Source organism: Scyliorhinus torazame, chromosome 16, assembly GCF_047496885.1.
Source record: "Scyliorhinus torazame isolate Kashiwa2021f chromosome 16, sScyTor2.1, whole genome shotgun sequence".
In the NCBI taxonomy this organism is placed as follows: domain Eukaryota; kingdom Metazoa; phylum Chordata; class Chondrichthyes; order Carcharhiniformes; family Scyliorhinidae; genus Scyliorhinus; species Scyliorhinus torazame.
Genome location: NC_092722.1, coordinates 163,770,916 through 163,794,564, shown reverse-complemented (window position 1 = coordinate 163,794,564; position 23,649 = coordinate 163,770,916). Strand labels below are relative to the sequence as shown.

The following is a 23,649-nucleotide window of genomic DNA, read 5'->3' as shown; positions in this document are numbered from 1 at the left end:
ATGCTGGACAATTCTGACAACCATCCCTCAGAAAAGAAGTAAACACTTTATAAAGGGAACAGGGGTAGTTAACTAGGATGTTACAGGAGTGAGGGACTTTAGTTACGATGAGGGGTTAGAAAAGTTTGGATATCGCTGCCTGGAACCGTGATGATTAAGCGGTGACCTTTTCAAAGTGGTTGATAGGGTAGCGAGAGGAAAACTATTCCCTCTGACTAGTGGGTTCAACAGCCAGAGATATTGGATGCAATGTCACATTCAAAAGATCGAGGGTGGAGATGACGACAATTTTTTCTCACTCCGGAACAAAACTCTTGTAAGGAGGCGGAAGCTGAATCCATAAATAATTTAAAAAGGGAGTTGGACAGGTACTTGAGGATGTGGAACTCACAGGATTACAAACAAAAAAACAGGAATAGGGGACCAAGCCCTGCTGTTCCTGTCATAGCAAACTCAGGCACAATGGGCTGAATGGTCTCCTGTCTGTAGGTTTCTATGATTTCTAACTTGTTAATTTTGGCTTCAAATTCAGGCCTTGCCTCAGAATATCCCAGATTCAGTTTCGCTGGTCACAATTAAACAAAACTGTTGTGATTAATTATCGCAGAGCAAAGGGAGGAGGAAAGACTGCATTGAAGCTAATGATTTTTAAAATTTTGACATAGGGAATGGTATTTTTACACGACAGTCCACTGAAGTCTCATGGGAATTTACAACCGAAGACTTGTCTGGTAGACAGTGGGATGCAAGTAAAGATATCAGGATTTGGCCTATGGGAGTTTCGATATGGAACCAAGAGGAAAGTAGTTGTTACAGAAGAGGTGAACTATGAAGGTACATTCAATCACTGGTAAACAATGGTTAAGAGAAAGCTTGCCTTGAGGACTTTGCTGTCCATTTTCCACATTTATCCATTTATCTCCTTACAGAGCTGTACTGGACTGCTCCGGAACTGTTGCGACTCAAGGAGTACCCATTGAATGGAACACAGAAAGGAGATGTGTATAGTTTTGCTATTCTTATAAGGGAATTGCTGTACCATGGGGACACGGGGCCATTCCATGATTTTCAGATGAACCCCGAAGGTAAAACAGTAATTTATATCAATTGTTATATTTCCCACCTCCACCTTTTGCTGCGTCTCCTCTTCCTCAGCTTGTCACTGTATAGCTCGTTGCTGTGGTGAGGTTTTGCACCATATATCTTGACAGATGTTCTGCCAAGTACCGCCAGGCTCCTCCAGAGTGCTCTAAACAATAGAAACATTGTTTAAGCACCCTAGTGGTCAGCTCAATTGCAATTCATGCGGCAGAGTAACTTTAATTATATGTGCACGGTAGCTTCGCCAGGCTGGTCATGGTGGTTCAAATGCAAATGGTGCAGAAGACTTGTGCTGAATGAAGGCATTGTGACTGCTGCCAGGACATGGGCCATTGACCTGTATGATACATAGAACTTGGAAACAGGAGTAGGCCATTCAGCCCTTTGAATCTGCCCTACTGTTCGATAAGATCATGGCTGATCTGGTGTGGCCTCAGCTCCACGTTCCTGGTTACCCCCCACAACCCTTGACTCTCTTGTCGGTCAAAAATCTAACGTCGCCTTAAATAAATTCAATGACCCAGCCTTCATTCTGGACAAGATAATTCCACAGACTAACCAACCTCTCAGAGAAAAAAAACATTCTAAACATCTCTCCCTTAAAAGGAAACCCCTTATTTTTAAACTGGGTCCCCCAACTCCAGTCTCCCCCACAAGAGGTAACAGCCTCTCTGCATTCAGCCCTATCACATCCACTCGATATCTTCTGTGTTTCAACATGATCATTCCTCATTTTTCTAAACCCCAGTGACTCTGAGCTCAACCTGTTCAACCATTCTTCTTAAAATAAGCCCTTCATCCCAGGACTGAGTCAAGTGAACATTCTCTGAGCTGTTTCTACACAATTATATATGTTTTTCCAAATAAGGAGTACACGGTGTTCTAGACGTGATCTCACCAAGGCCCTGAACAGCTGCAGGAAAACTTTGCTATTGTTCTTTTCCACTTCCCTTACAATAAGCAGCAATATTCCATTTACCTTCCAAATCACTTGCACCTCCTTTTTTAATTTTTCCAATTAAGGGGCAATTTAGCGTGGCCAATCTACCTAACCTGTACATCGTTTGGGATGTGGGGGTGAGACCCACGCTGACACGGGGAGAATCTGCAAACTCCACACGGACAGTGAACCAGGGCCGGGAACAAACCTGGGTCCTCGGTGACGTGCGGCAGCAGTGCTAACCACTGCGTCACCATGCCACCCTTCTTGTACATCCTCACTAACTTGTGATCCCTGTAGCAAAACACCCAGATCCCTCACCATCACCGAGTTCTGCAATTTCCCTCCATTCAAATAGTATGCTGCTTTTCTATTCTCCCTGCCAAAATGGATCAGTTTATATTTCCCCACATTATACCCCATCTGCCTTATTTTTGCCCTCTCATTTAACCCATCTATACCCTTTTGGAGTCTCTTTACTGCCTCTTGACAACTTATTTTCCTACCTATCTTAGTGCCATCAGCAAATTTCATTTTCCGTTCCGTCATCCAAATCTTTGATCTACATTACAAATAACTGAGAGCTCAGCGCTGGTCCCTGTGGCACTCTACCTAGTTACAGGTTGCCAACCCGAAAAAGACTAAATTATCCCTAATCTCTGCTTCCTCGTAGCTAAGCAACCCTTAATCTGTGCAAATATGTTAACCAATATTCCATTTGCTCTTAACTTGTGTAGTTGGTTTTGATGTTGCACCAAACTCGCCCTGTATTCTCAAATGCCTTTTGGAAATCCCAGTAGACCACTTCTACAGGTTCCCGTTATCCATCTTATCCATCACTCTCTATAGACTCCGGTCATTTTAAACAGCTCTAAGAATCACCAACCACTTTTCAAATGCAGCAAGTGCGGATAAAGTTCAATCAGCAACTAACCTGAAAACAGTTGATGATCCCGGTTAATAGAGCTGAGGGCGAGGTGCCTTCCTGCTAGTGAACACATGTACAGCTGGGCGTGTTGAAGCGATGCCATTGCTTGAATTCGAAATTGGCCGCACTGATGTAAAATCAGCATTACGCACTGATTAACAACCCGATAAGACAACAGTTCATTCTCCCAGTGGACACTCCTTGAGAATTTGTTAATAATCTTATCAAAATCACGCTGGGTGCGACTCGTACCAGAGGTCTGAGCGCAAGCCTCGAATGTCATTTTGGGGTTGAAACAGCACCCACAACAGTGAAAAAAAACACAGGCACTATAGTTTTAAAAAATATATTTTTATTCTCCTCCTTTTTCACTTTTTCTCCCAAATTTACACCCACCAATAATAAACAATAATCAGTAACGAATATGTCAATCCCCATATCAATAACAACGATCCAATCCTCCCATCAAACCCCAAACATTAGCCCGCATGTTCACATAAACAAATGACAAAAAAGAATCACCCATAGTCACCATTAACACACTCCCCTCCCAACCACCACCCCCAACCACCACCCCCCGCAAACTAATGTTCGATGTTATCCAGTTCTTGAAAGTGCATGATGAATAATGCCCATGAATTGTAGAACCCCTCCATCCTTACCCTCAATTCAAACTTAACCTTCTCAAAAGTCAAGAATTCCAGCAGGTCCCCCCGCCATGCCAGGGCACAGGGTGGAGAGGTTGATCTCCATCCCATCAGGATCAGCCATTGGGCGATCAACGAGGCGAAGGCTACAACATCTGCCTCCGCACCCGTTTCCAATCCCGGCTGGTCCGACACCCCGAATATGGTCTCCCGAGGGCCTGGGTCCAGTTTCACGTGCACCACTTTAGAGATTACCCTAAAAACCTAAAAATCCTCCAGCTTTGGACAGGACCAAAACATACAAATGTGATTTGTGGGGGCCCCCCTGCAACGTTACACAGGCACCATAGTGTTGAATTTTATGGCCACCCCATTTGGTATAGGGCACAGAAACCATTGGAGTCCATGGAATTCATTCTGAGTCCTCTACCCTTCACATCAATATCGAGGGGATTACTTATTGAAAATATCCAGTGAATATAATGCTGTGCATGCCATGGCTAATCATGTATTTTCAAAATTCATTTGTGGGATGTGGGCGTCACGGGCTAAGCCAGCATTTATTACCCATCCATATTTGTCCTTCAGAAGGTGGCAGTGAGCTGCCTTCTTGACCCGCTGCAGTCTCTCAGGTGGCAATACACCCACAGCGCTGTTAGGGTTCCATCTCATGGACAAACAAGTAGAGGTTATCAATAAGGCCAGAGCTGGAATGTCATGCGAAATTCTGGATACCCCGCAGCTTTTCATTTGATTTTCAGGGAACTGGTCGCTGTCAGATGTTGAGGGGGAGGGGGGGGGGGGATTTGTTTTGAATTTTGTCTTGGTTGTTTTTCTTTGTGGGTGAGAGGGGGTGCGGGTGGTTGAGTCTTGAATTGTACTTGTTGTGTCATATGGATCTTATGGAGTTATTTTTAAAAATCATCTCAATTAAAATATTTGTTTTAAAGGAAAGGGACTGAGAAGTGCAGGGTCAAAGCTGTACAATGTCGGCTATAAAGTGAGGCAGTTATTCCGAAGCTATGGCTAAGATAATTTGGGCACTGTGAGGGGAGGGAGAATTCTGATATGATCTTTTCTACGGGAGATTAAATGAGGTGGATAGAGCCCATTATAGAGTGTTTATATATGCTCTGTCAATTAATGGGCTTGAAGACAAATAGCACTTTCTCAATCTCATTTTCTTATGCTGCTATGCCCCAGACAGTTTACAGACTTCGCAATATCACGATGCCCCAAAGGAACACCAGAGAACAGTGAAGGCAGGTGAGGGGGCGTAGGGTGGGGAGCTGTACTTAGCAGCAATTGGTAAGTACTGTTTAAGCAGACAAGGTTTCTTGCTACCATCCTTAGAGAAGGTAAACATGCTGTTGAGAGGGCTGACTGAGGGGCGTTTGGTGAGCGGGGGGGGGGAATGGTGAGCAGGGGGGGTTTGGTGAGCAGGGGGTGATTGTTGAGCAGGGGGGGGGATTGGTGAGCGGGGGGGGGGGGTGTTGGTGAGCAGGGGACTTTACTGAGCAGAGTGGGTTTATTAGCTAATTGGTAGAATCTAGTTTCTATAACCCCATTTCAGTTCACTGTAAATTCCAATGTGCAGCTAAAGCAAACAGGTGCAGCTTTGGAACTGACTACATACCTGGGAGCTTGGTGAGTGGGTGAGTTTAGACAGCAGGTGGGTTTAGTGAGCAGGGTGGGATTGGGGAGCAAGGGGAGTTTGGTGAGCAGGGGGAGTTTGGTGAGCAGGATGAGTTTGGTGAGCAGGGAAGTTTGGTGAGCAGGGTGAGTTTGGTGAACAGGGGGAGTTTGGTGAACAGGGGGAGTTTGGTGAGCAGGGTGAGATGGTGAGCAGGGGGCGTTTGGTGAGCAGGGTGGGTTTGGTGAGCAGGGTGGGTTTGGTGAGCATGGGGAGTTTGGTGAGCAGGGTGGGTTTGGTGAGCAGGGTGGATTTGGTGAGCAGGGCGGGTTTGGTGAGCAGGGAGAGTTTGGTGAGCAGGATGGGTTTGGTGAGCATGGGGAGTTTGGTGAGCAGGGTAGGTTCGGTGAGCAGGGGGAGTTTAGTGAGCAGGGTGGGTTTGGTGAGCAGGGGGAGTTTGGTGAGCAGGGGGAGTTTGGCGAGCAGCATGGGTTTGGCGAGCAGAGTGGGTTTGGTGAGCAGGCTGGGGTTGGTGAGCAGGGTGTGTTTGGTGAGCAGGGGGAGTTTGGTGAGCATGGTGGGTCTGGTGAGCAGGGTGGTTTGGTGAGCAGGGGGAGTTTGGTGAGCAGGGTGGGATTGGTGAGCAGGGGGAGTTTGGTGAGCAGGGGGAGATTGTTGAGCAGGGTGGGTTTGGTGAGCAGGGTAGGTTTGGTGAGCAGGGGTATTTGGGTGAGCAGGGTGGGTTTGGTGAGCATGGGGAATTTGGTGATCAGGGTGGGTTTGGTGAGTAGGGGGAGTTTGGTGAGCAGGGTGGGTTTGGTTAGCAGGGTGGGTTTGGTGAACAGGGGGAGTTTGGTGAGCAGGGGGAGTTTGGTGAGCAGGGTGGGTTTGGTGAACAGGGGGAGTTTGGTGAGCAGGGGGAGTTTGGTGAGCAGGGTGGGTTTGGTGAGCATGGGAACTTTGGTGAGCAGGGTGGGTTTGGTGAGCAGTGGGAGTTTGGTGAGCAGGTTGGGTTTGGTGAGCAGGGGGTGTTTGGTGAGCAGGGGGAGTTTGGTGCGTAGGACGGGTTTGGTGAGCAGGGGGATTTTGTTGAGCAGGGTGGGTTCGGTGAGCATGGGGTGTTTGGTGAGCAGGGTGAGTTTGGTGAGCAGGGGGATTTTGGTGAGCTGGGTGGGTTTGGTGAGAATGGTGAGTTTGGTGAGCAGGGTGAGTTTGGTGAGCAAGGGGATTTTGGTGAACAGGTTGCGTTTGGTGAGCAGGGGGAATTTGGTGAGCAGGGTGGGTGTGGTGCGCAGGTAGAGTTTGGTGAGCAGGGTGAGTTTGGTAAGCAGAGGGAGTTTGGTGAGCAAGGAGGGTTTGGTGAGGAGGGGGAATTTGATGAGCAGGGTGGGTTTGGTGAACAGGGGGAGTTTGGTGAGCAGGGTGAGTTTGGTGAGCAGGGTGGGTTTGGTGAGCAAGGGAACTTTGGTGAGCAGGGGGGATTTGGTGAGCAAGGGGATTTTGTTGAGCAGGGTGGATTTGGTGAGCATGAGGTGTTTGGTGAGCAGGGGGAGTTTGGTGCGTAGGACGGGTTTGGTGAGCAGGGGAATTTTGTTGAGCAGGGTGGGTTCGGTGAGCATGGGGTGTTTGGTGAGCAGGGTGAGTTTGGTGAGCATGGCGAGTTTGGTGAGCAGGGTGAGTTTGGTGAGCAAGGGGATTTTGGTGAACAGGTTGCGTTTGGTGAGCAGGGGGAAATTGGTGAGCAGGGTGGGTGTGGTGCGCAGGTAGAGTTTGGTGAGCAGGGTGGGTTTGGTAAGCAGGGGGAGTTTGGTGAGCAAGGAGGGTTTGGTGAGGAGGGGGAATTTGATGAGCAGGGTGGGTTTAGTGATCAGGGTGAGTTTGGTGAGCAGGGTTAGTTTGGTGAGCAGGGTGGGTTTGGTCAGCAGGGTGGGTGTGGTGAGCAGGAGGTGTTAGGTCAGCAGGGTGGTTTTGGTGAGCAGGGTAAGATTGGTGATCAGGGTGTGTTTGGTGAGCAGGGTGATTTTGGTGAGCAGGGGGAGTTTGGTAAGCAGGGGGAGTTTGGTGAGCAGGGGGAGCTTGGTGCGCAGTATGGGTTTGGTGAGCAGGGTGGGGTTGGTGAGCAGGGTGTGTTTGGTGAGCAGGGGGAGTTTGGTGAGCATGGAGGGTTTGGTGAGCAGGGGGAGTTTAGTGAGCAGGGTAGGTTTGGTGATCAGAGTGGGTTTGGTGAGCAGGGTGGGTTTGGTGAACAGGGGCAGTTTGGTGAGCAGGAGGAGTTTGGTGAGCAGGGTGGGTTTGGTGAGCAGGGTAGGTTTTGTGAGCAGTGGGATTTTGGTGAGCAGGGTGGGTTTGGTGAGCATGGGAAATTTGGTGAGCAGGGTGAGTTTGGTGAGCAGGGGGAGTTTGGTGAGCAGGTTGGGTTTGGTGAGCAGGGGGAGTTTGGTGAGCAGGGAGAGTTTGGTGAGCAGGGGGATTTTGGTGAGCTGGGTGGGTTTGGTGAGTATGGGGAGTTTGGTGAGCAGGGTGAGTTTGGTGAGCAAGGGGATTTTGGTGAACAGGTTGCGTTTGGTGAGCAGGGGGAATTTGGTGAGCAGGGTGGGTGTGGTGCGCAGGTAGAGTTTGGTGAGCAGGGTGGGTTTGGTAAGCAGGGGGAGTTTGGTGAGCAAGGAGGGTTTGGTGAGGAGGGGGAATTTGATGAGCAGGGTGGATTTAGTTAGCAGGGTGGGTTTGGTGAACAGGGGGAGTTTGGTGAGCAGGAGGATTTTGGTGAGCAGGGTGGGTTTGGTGAGGAGGGGGAGTTTTGTGAGCAGGGAGAGTTTGGTGAGCAGGGTGGGTTTGGTGAGCAGGGTGAATTTGTTGAGCAAGGGGATTTTGTTGAGCACGGTGGATTTGGTGAGCATGAGGTGTTTGGTGAGCAGGGGGAGTTTGGTGCATAGGACGGGTTTGGTGAGCAGGGGGATTTTGTTGAGCAGGGTGGGTTCGGTGAGCATGGGGTGTTTGGTGAGTAGGGTGAGTTTGGTGATCATAGGGATTTTGGTGAGCTGGGTGGGTTTTGTGAGCATGTGGAGTTTGGTGAGCAGGGTGAGTTTGGTGAGCAAGGGGATTTTGGTGAACAGGTTGCATTTGGTGAGCAGGGGGAATTTGGTAAGCAGGGTGGGTGTGGTGCGCAGGTAGAGTTTGGTGAGCAGGGTGGGTTTGGTAAGCAGGGGGAGTTTGGTGAGCAAGGAGGGTTTGGTGAGGAGGGGGAATTTGATGAGCAGGGTGGGTTTGGTGAGCAGGGTAGGTTTTGTGAGCAGAGGGATTTTGGTGAGCAGGGGGATTTTGGTGAGCAGGGTGGGTTTGGTGAGCATGGGAACTTTGGTGAGTAGGGTGGGTTTGGTGAGCAGTGGGAGTTTGGTGAGCAGGTTGGGTTTGGTGAGCAGGGGGAGTTTGGTGAGCAGGGAGAGTTTGGTGAGCAGGGTGGGTTTGGTGAGCACGGTGGATTTGGTGAGCAAGGGGATTTTGTTGAGCAGGGTGGATTTGGTGAGCATGAGGTGTTTGGTGAGCATGGGGAGTTTGGTGCATAGGACGGGTTTGGTGAGCAGGGGGATTTTGTTGAGCAGGGTGGGTTCGGTGAGCATGGGGTGTTTGGTGAGCAGGGTGAGTTTGGTGAGCAGGGGGATTTTGGTGAGCTGGGTGGATTTGGTGAGTATGGGGAGTTTGGTGAGCAGGGTGTGTTTGGTGAGCAAGGGGATTTTGGTGAACAGGTTGTGTTTGGTGAGCAGGGGGAATTTGGTGAGCAGGGTGGGTGTGGTGCGCAGGTAGAGTTTGGTGAGCAGGGTGGGTTTGGTAAGCAGGGGGAGTTTGGTGAGCAAGGAGGGTTTGGTGAGGAGGGGGAATTTGATGAGCAGGGTGGATTTGGTTAGCAGGGTGGGTTTGGTGAGCAGCGTTAGTTTGGTGAGCAGGGTGGGTTTGGTCAGGAGGGTGGGTGTGGTGAGCAGGGGGTGTTTGGAGCGCAGGGTGGTTTTGGTGAGCTGGGCAAGATTGGTGATCAGGGTGTGTTTGGTGAGCAGGGTGATTTTGGTGAGCAGGGGGAGTTTGGTACGCAGGATGGGTTTGGTGAGCAGGGTGGGGTTGGTGAGCAGGGTGTGTTTGGTGAGCTGAGGGAGTTTGGTGAGCATGGAGGGTTTGGTGAGCAGGGGGGTTTAGTGAGCAGGGTAGGTTTGGTGATCAGGGTGGGTTTGGTGAGCAGGGTGGGTTTGGTGAACAGGCGCAGTTTAGTGAGCAGGAGGAGTTTGGTGAGCAGGGTAGGTTTTGTGAGCAGGGGGATTTTGGTGAGCAGGGTGGGTTTGGTGAGCATGGGAAATTTGGTGAGCAGGGTGGGTTTGGTGAGCAGGGGGAGTTTGGTGAGCAGGTTGGGTTTGGTGAGCAGGGGGAGTTTAGTGAGCAGGGTAGGTTTGGTGAGCAGGGTGGGTTTGGTGAGCACGGTGGGTTTGGTGAACAGGGGCAGTTTGGTGAGCAGGGGGAGTTTGGTGAGCAGGGTGGGTTTGGTGAGCAGGGTAGGTTTTGTGAGCAGGGGGATTTTGGTGAGCAGGGTGGGTTTAGTGAGCATGGGGTGTTTGGTGAGCAGGGGGGGTTTGGTGCGCAGGATGGGTTTGGTGAGCAGGGTGGGGTTGGTGAGCAGGGTGGGGTTGGTGAACGCGGGTAGTTTGGTGAGCATGGAGGATTTGATGAGCAAGGGGAGTTTAGTGAGCTGTGGGGTGTTTAGTGAGCAGGGTAGGTTTTGTGAGCAGGGAGATTTTGGTGAGCAGGGTGAGTTTGGTGAGGATGGGGTGTTTGGTGAGCAGGGTGAGTTTGGTGCGCAGGATGGGTTTGGTGAGCAGGGGGATTTTGTTGAGCAGGGTGGGTTTGGTGAGCATGGGGTGTTTGGTGAGCAGGGGGATTTTGGTGAGCTGGGTGTGTTTGGTGAGCATGGGGAGTTTGGTGAGCAGGGTGAGTTTGGTGAGCAAAGGGATTTTGGTGATCAGGGTGTGTTTGGTGACCAGGGGGATTTTGGTGACCAGGGTGATTTTGGTGAGCAGGGGGAATTTGGTGAGCAGGGGGAGTTTGGTGCGCAGGATGGGTTTGGTGAGCAGTGTGGGGTTGGTGAGAAGGGTGTGTTTGGTGAGCAGGGGGAGTTTAGTGAGCAGGTTAGGTTTGCTGAGCAGGGTGGGTTTGGTGAGCAGGGTTGGTTTGGTGAACAGGGGGAGTTTGGTGAGCAGGGGGAGTTTGGTGAGCAGGGTGGCTTTGGTGAGCAGGGTAGGTCTTGTGAGCAGGGGGATTTTGGTGAGCAGGGTGGGTTTGGTGAGCAGGGGAAATTTGGTGAGCAGGTTGGGTTTGGTGAGCAGGGAGAGTTGGTGAGCAAGGGGATTTTGGTGAACAGGTTGCGTTTGGTGAGCAGGGGGAATTTGGTAAGCAGGGTGGGTGTGGTGCGCAGGTAGAGTTTGGTGAGCAGGGTGGGTTTGGTAAGCAGGGGGAGTTTGGTGAGCAAGGAGGGTTTGGTGAGGAGGGGGAATTTGATGAGCAGGGTGGGTTTGGTGAGCAGGGTAGGTTTTGTGAGCAGAGGGATTTTGGTGAGCAGGGGGATTTTGGTGAGCAGGGTGGGTTTGGTGAGCATGGGAACTTTGGTGAGTAGGGTGGGTTTGGTGAGCAGTGGGAGTTTGGTGAGCAGGTTGGGTTTGGTGAGCAGGGGGAGTTTGGTGAGCAGGGAGAGTTTGGTGAGCAGGGTGGGTTTGGTGAGCACGGTGGATTTGGTGAGCAAGGGGATTTTGTTGAGCAGGGTGGATTTGGTGAGCATGAGGTGTTTGGTGAGCATGGGGAGTTTGGTGCATAGGACGGGTTTGGTGAGCAGGGGGATTTTGTTGAGCAGGGTGGGTTCGGTGAGCATGGGGTGTTTGGTGAGCAGGGTGAGTTTGGTGAGCAGGGGGATTTTGGTGAGCTGGGTGGATTTGGTGAGTATGGGGAGTTTGGTGAGCAGGGTGTGTTTGGTGAGCAAGGGGATTTTGGTGAACAGGTTGTGTTTGGTGAGCAGGGGGAATTTGGTGAGCAGGGTGGGTGTGGTGCGCAGGTAGAGTTTGGTGAGCAGGGTGGGTTTGGTAAGCAGGGGGAGTTTGGTGAGCAAGGAGGGTTTGGTGAGGAGGGGGAATTTGATGAGCAGGGTGGATTTGGTTAGCAGGGTGGGTTTGGTGAGCAGCGTTAGTTTGGTGAGCAGGGTGGGTTTGGTCAGGAGGGTGGGTGTGGTGAGCAGGGGGTGTTTGGAGCGCAGGGTGGTTTTGGTGAGCTGGGCAAGATTGGTGATCAGGGTGTGTTTGGTGAGCAGGGTGATTTTGGTGAGCAGGGGGAGTTTGGTACGCAGGATGGGTTTGGTGAGCAGGGTGGGGTTGGTGAGCAGGGTGTGTTTGGTGAGCTGAGGGAGTTTGGTGAGCATGGAGGGTTTGGTGAGCAGGGGGGTTTAGTGAGCAGGGTAGGTTTGGTGATCAGGGTGGGTTTGGTGAGCAGGGTGGGTTTGGTGAACAGGCGCAGTTTAGTGAGCAGGAGGAGTTTGGTGAGCAGGGTAGGTTTTGTGAGCAGGGGGATTTTGGTGAGCAGGGTGGGTTTGGTGAGCATGGGAAATTTGGTGAGCAGGGTGGGTTTGGTGAGCAGGGGGAGTTTGGTGAGCAGGTTGGGTTTGGTGAGCAGGGGGAGTTTAGTGAGCAGGGTAGGTTTGGTGAGCAGGGTGGGTTTGGTGAGCACGGTGGGTTTGGTGAACAGGGGCAGTTTGGTGAGCAGGGGGAGTTTGGTGAGCAGGGTGGGTTTGGTGAGCAGGGTAGGTTTTGTGAGCAGGGGGATTTTGGTGAGCAGGGTGGGTTTAGTGAGCATGGGGTGTTTGGTGAGCAGGGGGGGTTTGGTGCGCAGGATGGGTTTGGTGAGCAGGGTGGGGTTGGTGAGCAGGGTGGGGTTGGTGAACGCGGGTAGTTTGGTGAGCATGGATGATTTGATGAGCAAGGGGAGTTTAGTGAGCTGTGGGGTGTTTAGTGAGCAGGGTAGGTTTTGTGAGCAGGGAGATTTTGGTGAGCAGGGTGAGTTTGGTGAGGATGGGGTGTTTGGTGAGCAGGGTGAGTTTGGTGCGCAGGATGGGTTTGGTGAGCAGGGGGATTTTGTTGAGCAGGGTGGGTTTGGTGAGCATGGGGTGTTTGGTGAGCAGGGGGATTTTGGTGAGCTGGGTGTGTTTGGTGAGCATGGGGAGTTTGGTGAGCAGGGTGAGTTTGGTGAGCAAAGGGATTTTGGTGATCAGGGTGTGTTTGGTGACCAGGGGGATTTTGGTGACCAGGGTGATTTTGGTGAGCAGGGGGAATTTGGTGAGCAGGGGGAGTTTGGTGCGCAGGATGGGTTTGGTGAGCAGTGTGGGGTTGGTGAGAAGGGTGTGTTTGGTGAGCAGGGGGAGTTTAGTGAGCAGGTTAGGTTTGCTGAGCAGGGTGGGTTTGGTGAGCAGGGTTGGTTTGGTGAACAGGGGGAGTTTGGTGAGCAGGGGGAGTTTGGTGAGCAGGGTGGCTTTGGTGAGCAGGGTAGGTCTTGTGAGCAGGGGGATTTTGGTGAGCAGGGTGGGTTTGGTGAGCAGGGGAAATTTGGTGAGCAGGTTGGGTTTGGTGAGCAGGGAGAGTTGGTGAGCAAGGGGATTTTGGTGAACAGGTTGAATTTGGTGAGCAGGGGGAATTTGGTGAGCAGGGTGGGTGTGGGGCGCAGGTAGAGTTTGGTGAGCAGGGTGGGTTTGGTAAGCAGGGGGAGTTTGGTGAGCAAGGAGGGTTTGGTGAGGAGGGGGAATTTGATGAGCAGGGTGGATTTGGTTAGCAGGGTGGGTTTGGTGAGCAGGGTTAGTTTGGTGAGCAGGGTGGGTTTGGTCAGGAGGGTGGGTGTGGTGAGCAGGGGGTGTTTGGTGCGCAGGGTGGTTTTGGTGAGCAGGACAAGATTGGTGATCAGGGTGTGTTTGGTGAGCAGGGTGATTTTGGTGAGCAGGGGAGTTTGGTACGCAGGATGGGTTTGGTGAGCAGGGTGGAGTTGGTGAGCAGGGTGTGTTTGGTGAGCTGGGGGAGTTTGGTGAGCATGGAGGGTTTGGTGAGCAGGGGGAGTTTAGTGAGCAGGGTAGGTTTGGTGATCAGGGTGGGTTTGGTGTGCAGGGTGGGTTTGGTGAACAGGGGCAGTTTAGTGAGCAGGAGGAGTTTGGTGAGCAGGGTAGGTTTTGTGAGCAGGGGGATTTTGGTGAGCAGGGTGGGTTTGGTGAGCATGGGAAATTTGGTGAGCAGGGTGGGTTTGGTGAGCAGGGGGAGTTTGATGAGCAGGTTGGGTTTGGTGAGCAGGGGCAGTTTAGTGAGCAGGGTAGGTTTGGTGAGCAGGGTGGGTTTGGTGAGCACGGTGGGTTTGGTGAACAGGGGCAGTTTGGTGAGCAGGGGGAGTTTGGTGAGCAGGGTGTGTTTGGTGAGCAGGGTAGGTTTTGTGAGCAGGGGGATTTTGGTGAGCAGGGTGGGTTTAGTGAGCATGGGGTGTTTGGTGAGCAGGGGGGGTTTGGTGCGCAGGATGGGTTTGGTGAGCAGGGTGGGGTTGGTGAGCAGGGTGGGGTTGGTGAGCACGGGGAGTTTGGTGAGCATGGAGGATTTGATGAGCAAGGGGAGTTTAGTGAGCTGTGGGGTGTTTAGTGAGCAGGGTAGGTTTTGTGAGCAGGGGGATTTTGGTGAGCAGGGTGAGTTTGGTGAGGATGGGGTGTTTGGTGAGCAGGGTGAGTTTGGTGCGCAGGATGGGTTTGGTGAGCAGGGGGATTTTGTTGAGCAGGGTGGGTTTGGTGAGCATGGGGTGTTTGGTGAGCAGGGGGATTTTGGTGAGCTGGGTGGGTTTGGTGAGCATGGGGAGTTTGGTGAGCAGGGTGAGTTTGGTGAGCAAAGGGATTTTGGTGATCAGTGTGTGTTTGGTGACCAGGGGGATTTTGGTGACCAGGGTGATTTTGGTGAGCAGGGGGAATTTGGTGAGCAGGGGGAGTTTGGTGCGCAGGATGGGTTTGGTGAGCAGTGTGGGGTTGGTGAGAAGGGTGTGTTTGGTGAGCAGGGGGAGTTTAGTGAGCAGGGTAGGTTTGCTGAGCAGGGTGGGTTTGGTGAGCAGGGTTGGTTTGGTGAACAGGGGGAGTTTGGTGAGCAGGGGGAGTTTGGTGAGCAGGGTGGCTTTGGTGAGCAGGGTAGGTCTTGTGAGCAGGGGGATTTTGGTGAGCAGGGTGGGTTTGGTGAGCAGGGGAAATTTGGTGAGCAGGTTGGGTTTGGTGAGCAGGGAGAGTTGGTGAGCAAGGGGATTTTGGTGAACAGGTTGCGTTTGGTGAGCAGGGGGAATTTGGTGAGCAGGGTGGATGTGGTGCGCAGGTAGAGTTTGGTGAGCAGGGTGGGTTTGGTAAGCAGGGGGAGTTTGGTGAGCAAGGAGGGTTTGGTGAGGAGGGGGAATTTGATGAGCAGGGTGGATTTGGTTAGCAGGGTGGGTTTGGTGAGCAGGGTTAGTTTGGTGAGCAGGGTGGGTTTGGTCAGGAGGGTGGGTGTGGTGAGCATGGGGTGTTTGGTGCGCAGGGTGGTTTTGGTGAGCAGGGCAAGATTGGTGATCAGGGTGTGCTTGGTGAGCAGGGTGATTTTGGTGAGCAGGGGGAGTTTGGTACGCAGGATGGGTTTGGTGAGCAGGGTGGAGTTGGTGAGCAGGGTGTGTTTGGTGAGCTGGGAGAGTTTGGTGAGCATGGAGTGTTTGGTGATCAGGGTGGGTTTGGTGTGCAGGGTGGGTTTGGTGAACAGGGGCAGTTTAGTGAGCAGGAGGAGTTTGGTGAGCAGGGTAGGTTTTGTGAGCAGGGGGATTTTGGTGAGCAGGGTGGGTTTGGTGAGCATGGGAAATTTGGTGAGCAGGGTGGGTTTGGTGAGCAGGGAGAGTTTGGTGAGCAGGTTGGGTATGGTGAGCAGGGGGAGTTTAGTGAGCAGGGTAGGTTTGGTGAGCAGGGTGGGTTTGGTGAGCACGGTGGGTTTGGTGAACAGGGGCAGTTTGGTGAGCAGGGGGAGTTTGGTGAGCAGGGTGGGTTTGGTGAGCAGGGTAGGTTTTGTGAGCAGGGGGATTTTGGTGAGCAGGGTGGGTTTAGTGAGCATGGGGTTTTTGGTGAGCAGGGGGGGTTTGGTGCGCAGGATGGGTTTGGTGAGCAGGGTGGGGTTGGTGAGCAGGGTGGGGTTGGTGAGCGCGGGGAGTTTGGTGAGCATGGAGGATTTGATGAGCAAGGGGAGTTTAGTGAGCTGTGGGGTGTTTAGTGAGCAGGGTAGGTTTTGTGAGCAGGGGGATTTTGGTGAGCAGGGTGAGTTTGGTGAGGATGGGGTGTTTGGTGAGCAGGGTGAGTTTGGTGCGCAGGATGGGTTTGGTGAGCAGGGGGATTTTGTTGAGCAGGGTAGGTTTGGTGAGCATGAGGTGTTTGGTGAGAAGGGGGATTTTGGTGAGCTGGGTAGGTTTGGTGAGCATGGGGAGTTTGGTGAGCAGGGTGAGTTTGGTGAGCAAAGGGATTTTGGTGATGAGGGTGTGTTTGGTGACCAGGGGGATTTTGGTGACCAGGGTGATTTTGGTGAGCAGGGGGAATTTGGTGAGCAGGGGGAGTTTGGTGCGCAGGATGGGTTTGGTGAGCAGTGTGGGGTTGGTGAGCAGGGTGTGTTTGGTGAGCAGGGGGAGTTTAGTGAGCAGGGTAGGTTTGCTGAGCAGGGTGGGTTTGGTGAGCAGGGTTGGTTTGGTGAACAGGGGGAGTTTGGTGAGCAGGGGGAGTTTGGTGAGCAGGGTGGCTTTGGTGAGCAGGGTAGGTTTTGTGAGCAGGGGGATTTTGGTGAGCAGGGTGGGTTTGGTGAGCAGGGGAAATTTGGTAAGCAGGTTGGGTTTGGTGAGCAGGGAGAGTTTGGTGAGCAGGGTGGGTTTGGTGAGCATGGGGTGTTTGGTGAGCAGGGAGAGTTTGGTGCGCAGGATGGGTTTGGTGAGCAGGGTGGGGTTGGTGAGCAGGATGTGTTTGGTGAGCAGTGGGAGTTTGGAAAGCATGGAGGGTTTGGTGAGCAGGGGAGTTTGTGAGCAGGGTAGGTTTGGTGAGGAGGGCGGGTTTGGTGAGCAGGGTGGGTTTGGTGAGCAGGTTGGCTTTGGAGAGCGGGGGAGTTTGGTGAGCAGGTTGGGTTTGGTGAGCAGGGGGATTTTGTTGAGCAGGGTTGGTTTGGTGAGCATGGGGTGTTTGGTGAGCAGGGTGAGTTTAGTGAGCAGGGAGAGTTTGGTGAGCAGGGTGGGTTTGGTGAGCAGGGGGATTTTGTTGAGCAGGGTGGGTTTGGTGAGCATGGGGTGTTTGGTGAGCAGGGTGAGTTTGGTGAGCAGGGTGATTTTGGTGAGCTGGGTGGGTTTGGTGAACATGGGGAGTTTGGTGCGCAGGGTGAGTTAGGTGAGCAAGGGAATTTTGGTGAACACGGTGGGTGTTGTGAGCAGGTGGAGTTTGGTGAGCAGGGTGGGTAAAATTAAAAATAAATAACTTCTTAAAATTCACTTTAGTGGTTGTGGGCATCATTGCCTAGGCCAGTATTCATTGCTCATTCTTAATTGCCCTTGAAAAGGTGGTAGTCAGCTGCCTTCTTGAATCGCTGCAGTCCATATGGTGTAGGTACACCCACTGTGCTGTTGGGGAACGAGGTCCATGATTTTGAACCAGTGGCAGTGAAAGAACGCTGATACTTTTCCAAGTCAGGATGGTCAGTACCTTGGAGGGGAGCTTCCAGGCGATGCCATTGCCATGTCTCTGCAGTTGTTGTCCTTCTAGATAGAAGGGCAGCACGGTAGCATTGTGGATAGCACAATTGCTTCACAGCTCCAGGGTCCCAGGTTCGATTCCGGCTTGGGTCACTGTCTGTGCGGAGTCTGCACATCCTCCTCGTGTGTGCGTGGGTTTCCTCCGGGTGCTCCGGTTTCCTCCCACAGTCCAAAGATGTGCAGGTTAGGTGGATTGGCCATGATAAATTGCCCTTAGTAACCACAATTGCCCTTAATGTTGGGTTGGGTCACTGGGTTATGGGGATAGGGTGGAGGTGTTAACCTTGGCTAGGGTGCTCTTTCCAAGAGCCGGTGCAGACTCGATGGGCCGAATGGCCTCCTTCTGCACTGTAAATTCTATGAAGACAAACTGACAGAAATTAACTTTCTTCATTCTTAAAAGGGCTGAGAAGGGGAAGGTTCAATGCTGTACAATGTAGGATATAAAGTGAGGCAGACATTCTAAAGCTATGGCTAAGATAACCTTGGTGGTGAGAAGGGAGGGAGACTTCTAATCTGAACATTTCTACAGGTGATTAAATGGATTGGGAAGAGCCCATGATCCGAGTATTTATATGGTAATTCTGAAGCTATGGCTAAGATAATTTGGGGAGTGTTTATATGGTATGGTTAGATTCCCTGTTGTTGGAGATAGTCATTGCCTGGCACTTGTTTGGTATGAATGTTATTTGCCACCTGTCAGCCCAAGCCTGGGTATTGTTGAAGACTTGTTGCATTTGGGCATTGACTGTTTCAATATGTGAGGAGTTGTGAATGGTGCTGTACAGTAATCATCATCAAACATCCTCACTTTTGACCTTATGTTGGAAGGAAGGTCAATGATGAAGCAGCTTAAGATGTTTGGGCCTAGGACACTACCCCGGGGAACTGCTGCTGTGATGTCCTGGAGCTGAGGTGATTGACCTCCAACCATCACAACCATCTTTCTTTGTGTTAGGTTAGAATCCAACCAGCGCCACATTTTCCCTCTGTTTCCCATTGACTCCAGTTTTGCTAGGGCTCCTTGATGCCACACTCCATCAAGTACTTCCTGGATATCAAGAAGCTTCACTCTCACCTCTGGAATTCAGCTATTTCATCGCAGCGTGCCCGCATTCTGAAAGCCGCTCACAGCCGTCATTTTTAAATCCGGTTGCAGTCGACATTTTTAAAAGGCGGCTGCGGCGGCCGTTGCGCGTGAATTCCAGCGATCGGGAGTGCAGCAATGGATGGCTCCGCGACCCTGCCGACACCCACCCGCAGCTTGCGAACCCAACTTTGAAAATGACTGATCTAAGGGGTGTGACTGCCTCGTGAAACACAGCGTCCAGGTAAGTCTCCCCTTCCCTGATGTGCCGCCTTGAAGCTCAGACTCTAGCTCACCAACTCTGAGCCAAAGTTCCTCAAGCAACCAAAACTTGCTACAGGTGTGTTCACTGGGAACCACAATGGGGTCCACCAGCTCCCACATGATGCAGGTACAACACAGCGCCTGGCCCAACATCTCTATTTTATTTAGTTAGTTTTGAATTTGTCTTCTTTTAAATTTCCAACTGCTTTTTAGTTTTATTAATATGCAAAATATCTCTCCTTTGCACCTTTAATCTGAAAGCAATTTAGAATAGTTAATGCAAATTGGCAGTTACTTATCAGCCAATGAACTTACCATTTTCCCCTGATGTCGGTCCTGGATTGTTTTACAAACTCAGTCCTCTGGCCCAGAAGAGGTGTCCCTCACAGGGCCGGCTGTCTCCACTCCCGGGAGGTAAGTGAAGGTCACGAACCTTGTGCTGCATTTATCCTCTGTCCTCTGAGAGGTGTCCCTCGCAGGTATGGCTGTCTATGTTCACGGAAGGTGAGTGAAGGCCACGAGCCACGCGCTGTATTTATCCTCTGCCTGAGTAGAGGTGTTCCTCACACGTCCACCTGTCTCAGCACCCGGAAGGTAAGGAAGAATAAAAACTAAATGGTGAGAGAATACGAGAGCTCTGAGTTGTAAAGGGATCTAGGGATCCTAACACACTAATCACGAAAGGCTGGTATGCAGGTACAGAAAATAATTAGGAAGGGTAATAGAATGTCATCATTTATTGCAAGGGAACTGAATTTAAAAGTCGGAAGGTGAATTTTCAATTGCACAGGGCATTAGTGAGACCACATTTGGATTACTGTATACACTATTGGCTTCCCTGTTTAAGAAAAGGCGTAAGTGCGTTTGGAGTTCAGAGAAGGTTTACAAACCTAATACCAGGAATGGACTGGTTGTTTTATGAGGAAAGGTTGCACAGGCTAGACTTGTATCCACTGGAGTTTAGAACAGTAAGAGGTGACTTTATTGAAACATAAGGGGCGGGATTCTCCGCCCCCCCCCTCCCCCGGCCGGGTCGGCGAATCACCGGGGGACGACGTGAATCCCGCCCCCGCCAGCTGCCGGATTCTCCGGCGGCGGAGATTTGGTGGGGGCGGGAATCGCGCAGCGCTGGTCGGCGGGCTCCCCCCAGCGATTCTCCGGCCCGCGATGGGCCGAAGTCCCGCCCGTTCTATGCAGGTCCCGCCGGCATAAAGTGGAGTAGGTCCCTTACCGGTGGGACCTGGCGGCGCAGGCTCCGGGGTCCTCGGGGGGGGGGGCGATCTGGCCCCGGGGGGTGCCCCCACGGTTGCCTGGCCCGCGATCGGGGCCCACAGATCCGCGAGCGGACCTGTGCCATGGGGGCACTCTATTGCTCCGCGCCGGCCGTGTAAGCCTCCGCGATGGCCGGCGCGAAGGTGAACCCCCCCATGCGCATGCGCGGGGATGATGTCAGCAGCCGCTGACGCTCCCGCGCATGCGCAGTCCCGCGCTGGCCGGCGGAATCCCTTCGGTCCCAGCTGGCGCGGCGCCAAAGGCCTTCCACACCGGCCGGCAAGGCGCAAACCACTCCGCCGCCAGCCGAGCCCCTGCAGGTGCGGAGGATTCGGCACCTTTGGGGCTGCCCGACACCAGAGTTGTTCCCGCCACTCCACTGCGCCGTTTATGACCGCCCCGCTAATTCCCGGAGAATCCCGCCCAAGATCCTGAGCGGTCTTGACAGAGTGGAGGTGGAGGGGATGTTTCCACTGCGGGAGAATCTAGAATGAGGGACCAATGTTTTGAAATAAGGGGTTGTCCATTTAGGAAGAGTTTAGGAGATCTTTTTTTCTCAGAGAGTCGTAAATCTTCCCAAAAGGGGGAGGAACAGAGGGCGTGATTCTCCGCTCCCGCGCCGATTTGGAGAATCGCCTGGGTCGCCAAATGTTCCCGCCACGCCGGGCCGACGCCCGCCCGCGATTCACGGAAGCGGCCAGATCGGCACAATCACGTTTTGCGCGTCGTGGTCCAGTGAATCGCCCGAGACAGCCAAAATGGCGATTCACCGGTACCCCCGCGATTCTCAGTGCCGGATGGGCTGAGCGGCCTGTCCAAAACGGCGGGTTCCCCCTGGCGCCGTCCACACCTGGTCGCTGCCGGCGGGAACAGCGCGAGAACGCTGGGGGGGGCGGCCTGCGGGGGAGGAGGGGGGATCCTGCCTGGGATCCTGCCCGGGGGAGCCTCAAATGGGGTCTGGCCCGCGATCAGTGCCCACCGATCGTCGGGCCGGCCTCTCTGAAGGAGGACCTCCTTTCTTCCGCAGCCCCGCAAGATCCGTCAGACACCTTCTTGCGGGGCGGTCTCGGAGAGGACGGCAACCACGCATGCGCGGATTGGCGCCGGCCAAACCCACGCATGCGCGGGTGACGCCAGTTATGCGGCGCCGGCCGCGTCATGTATGCGGCGCTACCTTCTCGCGGCGCCAAGGCCTGGCAAGCATGAATGACGCGGCACCGCTCCTAGCCCATTATCAGGCCCTGAATCGGTTGGGATAGGGGCCGTTTTGCGCCGTCGTGAACCTCGACGGCGTTCACGATGGCGCGAACACTCTGCCTCCATTTCAGAGAATCCCGCCTAGAGTCTTTGAATCTTTTTAAGGCAGAACTCGATAGATTCTTGATAAGCAAGGGGCGAAAGGTTATCGGGGTAGGTGGGGACATTTCAATCAGAACTGTCGTGATCTCATTAAATGGTGGAGCAGGATTGAAGGGCCGGGGGCCCACTCCTGCTCCTAATTCCTATGCTTGTAACTGGAAGCAGTGGATGCAAACCAGCAGTCCTGTGTTGTTTAGAAAATATAAATTCACCAGCGTACCACAAAAGAAATTGCAATATTGTTTATTAAAATTTCTCTAAAACATCTGGGGTGGGATTGTCCAATCCCGCGGCAGAGTGTGCACTCCCAGGACTAACTCTGGTCCCTACAGGGGGCCAGAAACCCGCCGCTGGAGCGGTTCGCACTGCTGCAGCTGCCGATCCCAGCGTGAACTGTGCGCCGCAGGATCCGCACATGCACAGTTGCACCGATGCCAACGCGGACATGCGAAGTGACGCCGGCGCCAACGCGTGCATGCACAGTGGCCTCCTTCAACGCACCGGCCCCGACGCAACATGGCGCAGGACTACAGGGGCCGGCGCGTAGGAGAGGAGGCCCCCAGCTAGAGAGGCCGGCCCGCCGATCGGAGGGCCCCGATCGCAGACCAGGCCACATCGGAGGCCGCCCCCGGGGTCGGTTCCCCCCCCCCACAGGCTGCCACCCGACCCATCCATGCCGAGGTCCTGCCGGCCCAGAGCAGGTTAGAACGGCACCGTTGGGACTCGGCTCTTTTCTTACGGCCGCTCGGCCCATCCGGGCCGGAGAATCGGCGGGCCGGTCACGTAGAGCGCCCTGCGACCGGTGCCACGCCAACGGCGCCGGTTCTCCGCTCTGTGGAGAATCGCATGCCAGCGTCGGGGCGGCGTAGCCCGTCCGCGGGGATTCTCTGGCCCGGCCCAGGGCTGGGAGAATCCCGCCCCTGATCCGAGTAGCTATCCAACAGAGAGCAGCAGGGCAATGGTTCAGCTTGTGTCTGTGTGTCCACATAATGCTGACCTGGGGGACGGGAAATAAAACTATGAAGTTGACATTGCTTTTTTGTATCCTCTAGTGGAGATTAATGGCACAACTTCTGTAGAAGTTTGGGGACATGGTCTGCCTATGCTGGGGAACGAATGCTTTCAGGTTTTGAACAGAAAATGTAGAAATTTAAGAATTAAGACGGACAGATTAATACTTTTTAATGTAATTTTTTGGGGCAGTGAAATAGGTAAGAGAGGAAAAGACAAGTACAGGTTTGAAATATTTACAGTACTGATGTGTTTTGCTGCAGAACTGTCTATAAAGGTAAATATAGAGTCCATAGAATCTCTACAGTTCAGAAGGAGACCATATGGCCCATCAAGTCTGCACCAACCCTCTGAGAGAGCTCTCTACCTCTGACCACACCCCTTCCCTTCCTCCCATAATCCAACCTAACCTGCACATCTTTGGACACTCCGGGGCAATTTAGCATAGTCAACCAACCTAACCTGCACATCTTTTGACTGCGTGAGGAAACCCACGCAGAGACGGGGAGAACGTACAAACGCCATACACAGTCACCACAGTCACCGGAATCAAACCCTTGACCCCTGGCTCTGTGAGGCAACAGTGCTAACCACCGTGTCACTACGCAAATGTCAGGTGGGATTTTCTGCGCAACCCATCACGTGTTACATGGAGGCAGCCTTCCATTGACTGGAAACGGAATATTCTGGTCCTGCCATTGTCAACAGGATTTCCCATTAAATATATTCCTCGCCGCCAGGAAGTCCGCGGTGGATGTGTACCAGAAGATGCTGCCGCCATGAATGGTGGAAATATCCAGCCTCAACTCTGCAGGGTTTCCTGAATGGCTTGAATGTTTTGGTCTGTTGTTTATGTTCAATGAATTAAATCAGGGGCGAAATTCTCCTGAAGCGGCGCGATGTCCGCCGACTGGCGCCCAAAACGGCGCCAATCAGACGGGCATCGCGCCGCCCCAAAGGTGCGGAATGCTCCGCATCTTTGGGGGCCGAGCCCCAACATTGAGGGGCTAGGCCGGCGCCGGAGGAATTTCTGCCCCGCCAGCTGGCAGAAACGGCCTTTGTTGCCCCGCCAGCTGGCGCGGAAATGACATCTCCGGGCGGCGCATGCGCGGGAGCGTCAGCGGCCGCTGACAGTTTCCCACGCCTGCGTAGTGGAGGGAGTCTCTTCCGCCTCTGCCATGGTGGAGACCGTGGCGGAGGCGGAAGGGAAAGAGTGCCCCCACGGCACAGGCCCGCCCGCGGATCGGTGGGCCCCGATCGCGGGCCAGGCCACCGCGGGGGCACCCCCTGGGGCCAGATCGCCCCGCTCCCCCCCCAGGACCCCGGAGCCCGCCCACGCCGCCTTGTCCCGCCGTTCAAAAGGTGGTTTAATCCACGCCGGCACGACAGGCAATTTATCGGCAGGACTTCGGCCCATCCGGGCCGGAGAATCCAGCGGGAAGGCCCGCCAACCAGCGCGGCGCGATTCCCGCCCCCGCTGAATATCCGGTGCCGGAGACTTCGGCAACCGGCGGGGGCGGGATTCACGCCAGCCCCCGGCGATTCTCCGACCTGGCGGGGGGTCGGAGAATAACGCCTGATGTGTAATTTGTA

General features: G+C 53.3%; 1 protein-coding gene across 1 annotated transcript in view; it reads left to right on the top strand.

Annotated features, from left to right (window-relative positions):
• Window positions 1-23,649, top strand: part of gucy2g (guanylate cyclase 2g) — a 128,453-nt gene that overhangs the window by 61,919 nt on the left and 42,885 nt on the right. The window contains exons 14-15 of the mRNA XM_072477630.1: window positions 666-834; window positions 930-1,085. Of these exons, the coding sequence (XP_072333731.1) occupies window positions 666-834; window positions 930-1,085 (325 nt within the window). The remainder of the gene's footprint in view (window positions 1-665; window positions 835-929; window positions 1,086-23,649) is intronic.